Source organism: Capricornis sumatraensis, chromosome 4 (genome assembly GCF_032405125.1).
Source record: "Capricornis sumatraensis isolate serow.1 chromosome 4, serow.2, whole genome shotgun sequence".
NCBI classification, from domain to species: domain Eukaryota; kingdom Metazoa; phylum Chordata; class Mammalia; order Artiodactyla; family Bovidae; genus Capricornis; species Capricornis sumatraensis.
Window position 1 is genome coordinate 158,354,240 of NC_091072.1, and position 6,000 is coordinate 158,360,239.

Below are 6,000 nucleotides of genomic sequence, written 5' to 3' on the forward strand. Positions count from 1 at the left end.
GATGATGGTGGTGTTGGTGATGATGGTTCTGATAGTGACACTGATGGTGATGATGGCGGTGGTGGTGATGGCGGTGGTGGTGATGATGGTGGTGGTGGTGATGATGGTGATGGTGGTGATGGAGATGACGACGAGGGTGGTGCTGGTGATGGTGGTGGTGATGGTGATGGTAATGATGGTGGTGTTGGTGATGATGGTTCTGATAGTGACACTGATGGTGATGATGGCGGTGGTGGTGATGATGGCGGTGCTGGTGATGGTGGTGGTGGTGGTGATGGTGATGATGGTGGTGTTGGTGATGATGGTTCTGATAGTGACACTGATGGTGATGATGATGGTGGTGGTGATGATGGCGGCGGTGGTGATGATGGTGGTGGTGGTGATGGTGATGATGGTGGTGTTGGTGATGATGGTTCTGATAGTGACACTGATGGTGATGATGATGATGGTGGTTGTGATGGTGATGATGGTGGTGTTGGTGATGATGGCGGTGTTGGTAATGGTGATGGTGGTGGTGATGGTGATGGTGGTGGTGATGGAGATGATGGTGGCGGTGGTGCTGGTGATACTGAGCTGACAATGATAGTAGTGACGATAGAAGTGGAGATGATGGTGGTGATGGTGGTGATGGAGATGACGACGAGGGTGGTGCTGGTGATGGTGGTGGTGGTGGTGGTGATGGTAATGATGGTGGTGTTGGTGATGATGGTTCTGATAGTGACACTGATGGTGATGATGGCGGTGGTGGTGATGATGGCGGTGGTGGTGATGATGGTGGTGGTGGTGATGGTGATGATGGTGGTGTTGGTGATGATGGTTCTGATAGTGACACTGATGGTGATGACGGCGGTGGTGGTGATGGCGGTGGTGGTGATGATGGTGGTGGTGGTGATGATGGTGATGGTGGTGATGGAGATGACGACGAGGGTGGTGCTGGTGATGGTGGTGGTGGTGGTGATGGTAATGATGGTGGTGTTGGTGATGATGGTTCTGATAGTGACACTGATGGTGATGATGGCGGTGGTGGTGATGATGGCGGTGCTGGTGATGGTGATGGTGGTGGTGATGGTGATGATGGTGGTGTTGGTGATGATGGTTCTGATAGTGACACTGATGGTGATGATGATGGTGGTGGTGATGATGGCGGTGGTGGTGATGATGGTGGTGGTGGTGATGGTGATGATGGTGGTGTTGGTGATGATGGTTCTGATAGTGACACTGATGGTGATGATGATGATGGTGGTTGTGATGGTGATGATGGTGTTGGTGATGATGGCGGTGTTGGTAATGGTGATGGTGGTGGTGATGGTGATGGTGGTGGTGATGGAGATGATGGTGGCGGTGGTGCTGATGATACTGAGCTGACAATGATAGTAGTGACGATAGAAGTGGAGATGATGGTGGTGATGGTGGTGATGGAGATGACGACGAGGGTGGTGCTGGTGATGGTGGTGGTGGTGGTGGTGATGGTAATGATGGTGGTGTTGGTGATGATGGTTCTGATAGTGACACTGATGGTGATGATGGCGGTGGTGGTGATGATGGCGGTGGTGGTGATGATGGTGGTGGTGGTGATGGTGATGATGGTGGTGTTGGTGATGATGGTTCTGATAGTGACACTGATGGTGATGACGGCGGTGGTGGTGATGGCGGTGGTGGTGATGATGGTGGTGGTGGTGATGATGGTGATGGTGGTGATGGAGATGACGACGAGGGTGGTGCTGGTGATGGTGGTGGTGGTGGTGATGGTAATGATGGTGGTGTTGGTGATGATGGTTCTGATAGTGACACTGATGGTGATGATGGCGGTGGTGGTGATGATGGCGGTGCTGGTGATGGTGGTGGTGGTGGTGATGGTGATGATGGTGGTGTTGGTGATGATGGTTCTGATAGTGACACTGATGGTGATGATGATGGTGGTGGTGATGATGGTGGTGGTGGTGATGATGGTGGTGGTGGTGATGGTGATGATGGTGGTGTTGGTGATGATGGTTCTGATAGTGACACTGATGGTGATGATGATGATGGTGGTTGTGATGGTGATGATGGTGTTGGTGATGATGGCGGTGTTGGTAATGGTGATGGTGGTGGTGATGGTGATGGTGGTGGTGATGGAGATGATGGTGGCGGTGGTGCTGGTGATACTGAGCTGACAATGATAGTAGTGACGATAGAAGTGGAGATGATGGTGGTGATGGTGGTGATGGAGATGACGACGAGGGTGGTGCTGGTGATGGTGGTGGTGGTGGTGGTGATGGTAATGATGGTGGTGTTGGTGATGATGGTTCTGATAGTGACACTGATGGTGATGATGATGGTGGTGGTGATGATGGCTGTGCTGGTGATGGTGGTGGTGATGGTGATGGTGGTGGTGATGGAGATGATGATGGCTCTGGTGGTGGTGATACTGAGGTGACAATGATAGTAGTGATGATAGAAGTGGAGATGGTGATGACGATGGTGATGGTGGTGATGATGATGCTGGAGATGATGACGAGGGTGGTGCTGGTGCCGGTGATGGTGATGATGGTAGTGATGGAGATGATGATGGCTGTGGTGGTGATGGAGATGATGGTGATGATGGTGGTGATGATGATGGTGGTGTTGGTGATGATGGTGATGATGGCGGTGGTGGTGCTGGTGCTGGTGATGGTGGTGGTGATGGTGATGATGGTAGTGATAGAGATGATGATGGCTGTGGTGGTGGTGATACTGAGGTGACAACGATAGTAGTGATGATAGAAGTTGAGATGATGGTGACGATGGTGATGGTGGTGATGGTGATGATGGTGTTGGTGATGATGGTGGTGGTGGTGGTGATGATGGTGGTGATGGAGATGATGATGGCTGTGGTGGTGGTGATACTGAGGTGACAACGATAGTAGTGATGATAGAAGTTGAGATGATGGTGACGATGGTGATGGTGGTGATGGTGATGATGGTGATGGAGATGATGATGGTGGTGGTGGTTGTGGTATTGATAGTGATGATGGTAGTACTGATAATAGAAGTGGAGATGATGATGATGATGGTGGTGGTGGTGATGATGGTTCTGATAATGACAGTGATGATGGTGGTGGTGGTGATGATGGTTCTGATAATGACAGTGATGATGATGGTGGTGGTGATGGTGATGATGGTGGTGGTGGTGATGATGGTTCTGATAATGACAGTGATGATGATGGTGGTGGTGATGGTGGTTCTGATAATGACAGTGATGATGATGGTGGTGGTGATGGTGATGATGGTGGTTCTGATAATGATAGTGATGGTGATGATGATGGTGGTGGTGATGGTGATGATGGTGGTGATGATGGTTCTGATAATGATAGTGATGGTGATGATGATGGTAGTGGTGATGGTGATGATGGTGGTGGTGATGATGGTTCTGATAATGACAGTGGTGGTGTTAGTGATGATGGTGATGGTGGTGATGGTGGTGATGGTGATGATGGAGATGATGGTGGTGGTGGTGATGATGGTGGTGATGGAGATAATGATGGTGGTGGTGGCTGTGGTATTGATAGTGATGATGGTAGTATTGATAATAGAAGTGGAGATGATGGTGGTGGTGATGGTGGTAGTGCTGCTGATGATGTCAGTGATGATGTCTCAGCACACGCTTTCCAGGCACTGGGCTGAACACGTGGATTATGTCATTTGCTGCTCACAGCAGGTCGGGAGGAGTGTCTTGCTAATTTCGGTAGCTTGCCCCAGACATCTTTAGCCTCCTGTGGCTAAGTGCCCTCTGACTACCACACCCATCAGATCACCCTCAACTGCTCCGGGTCCTGGTGTCACCTCTCAGCCCACTGTGCTTACTTTCTAGGGTATGGAGTCATGGCGGATGGGACGACCACCTACGTGAATGCCTCTGTGTGCACCGTCAACTACCAGCCCGTGAATCCACCCATAGTCATCGACCTCCCCACCCCCCGGAACTCTTGACTGCCCCCGCGGCCCCAGCCCTTCCCACCGCATCAGCTCCATACGCCTGGCCGAGAGCACGGACCCCCAGCCGCCCTTCCTTCCCTGCACACAGCCTGTCCAGCTCCGGGAACCAGCCCAGCCGACGGGCTGAGGCCTTGGAATGAAGAAAATCACCCCTGACTGTCCCTGGAGTAGGGACCCTGCAGGGCTGTTGGGGAATCTGCACTCATCGCTGATTTCTGTGTGTCCCTTCCATGTGTTCCTTGTTAAAGGACCTACTATGCTCACAGCCATGTCCTGCTTAGGACGTGACGGAGTCTTCATCTGCTCGGTTGGACGCCCTCGTGGGTTTGGGAAGCTGCTGCTCTTGGACGGATTCTGAAGTTCTGGCACAAAATCTCCCTCTCACTGAGGGTCTGAGCGGCTGCACGCCTCAGGGTTGGGGAGGTGGGTGGGTGGGGTGTCGCAGTCTGAGTGCGGGCAGCCCTTCCACTTCCCCTAGGCCTCCGAGGGAGCAATCAGGGACGTCTCAGGAATCGGGCTGCACCTGGCCAGGCCACCCAGCCATCGGCTTCTTGCCATCCCATGTTTTCTTCCTGTGGGCATTTTTGCTGATGTGAACGATGGCCTGAGCATCATGGACACCCGCTCAGAGCCTGGACTTGGTGGGGTGGAGGGGGTTTGGTTCTGTAGAATGAGCTTGTTGAAGACCCAGGACTGGGCTGGAGGGTCCCCACGTGCTAGACGCCCCTGGTCCCCTGGGGAGTGCCGAGCTCTGCAGAGCCCAGCAGCCAGGGGGGTCCATGGGCTGAGGCAGCCCTGCCCCCTGTGTGCACCCATGGGGATCTGGACACACACTCACATGTACTTGCAGCCCTCTTAACCTAGTGAGGTGAACCGTGGGGTTCCCACTGCTGTCCTCGAATGTGTTCTCGCCCCCGGTGGGATTTCCCTCACCCCTTGGCTTCTGTCTCCCCTGCCGTTGGCTGGGATGGCTGAATGGTTCACAGTTGTGGTACCAGGGACCAGCTGCCCCCTAATGGGAACACGGCCCAGAGTCAGAGCCGGGACTGGACTCCCGCAGTTCCACCAGGGGACTTCAAGGACTGCAGTGTTGGGCTGAGTCTCTCTGATGGATAGATAACCAGCTGGGCCTGCTTGGGGGTGAGGCTGGTGAGGCAGAATTGGCACGGGCAGCATTAGATTCTTTATTTAAAATTTAGGTATTTTGTTTATCATAGATTTTTTTCCCCCCTGCATTAAGTTTGGTTTTTTAAAAACACTGCATTAAAATAGTATCTGATCTGTATCACCGAGTTTTTTGGTGCCCCCTTCAATTGTGTGTCCAAGAGGAGTGCCCTGCCTGCCTCCTCTTCATCCCAGGCCTGGGAACCAGCATTTAATGAGCCCTTTGCAGATGTGATCTCATTTCTGACACTCCAGCAAGGCGGGTACTGCTGGCCCTGTTTTAGAGATGAAGCGATTGAGGTCAGAGAGGTTAGGCAGCTAGCCTGAGGGAGCACAGCTCAAAAGAGGCAGAGGCAGGATTTGAACCTTGGTCTCTGGCTTCACAGTGCCCTGCGCTGCCAGCACCCAAAGCTCTGCCCCTACAAGGCGATGCAGGACTCAAGACTTTTTCTTTAAGGATCCTGTTCAGCACCTGTTTGGTTCGTTTTTCACGGAAAGGCCCTGGAGCCCTGGAGGACTTGGATCTCTGAGCCCAGGGTCCCAGGAGACCGTGATTTCTTCCCTATGAGAGTGGGGCTCCCACAGGGCGAGGGGCCCATCCAGGGAGCCAGGAGCAGCTGGGGCCAGCTTTACTCTGTGGCCTGCGGGGCTTCAGGAGTCCCGTTCAACCCACGTGGTTCCTGGTAGCCGGAGATGTTTACAGGGTCTCTGGGGGCACCTCAGACGCACAGCATATGTGTGCTTAAATGGGTGGCAATGACTCCAGACTCTTTTGATCGCCTCTACTGAATTTCTATGTGGACCAAGAACTATAAACTTAAAAAAAAAAAAAACTTTTTCCTAAGGTATCTTCAGAATATGGTGTATTTTTATGTGGAAAAT

General features: G+C 52.6%; 1 protein-coding gene across 1 annotated transcript in view; it reads left to right on the plus strand.

Annotated features, from left to right (window-relative positions):
• Positions 1-3,948, plus strand: part of MPPED1 (metallophosphoesterase domain containing 1) — a 70,658-nt gene extending 66,710 nt beyond the window's left edge. The window contains exon 6 of the mRNA XM_068972038.1: positions 3,830-3,948. Within this exon, the coding sequence (XP_068828139.1) occupies positions 3,830-3,948 (119 nt within the window). The remainder of the gene's footprint in view (positions 1-3,829) is intronic.
• Positions 3,949-6,000: the final 2,052 nt, after the last annotated feature.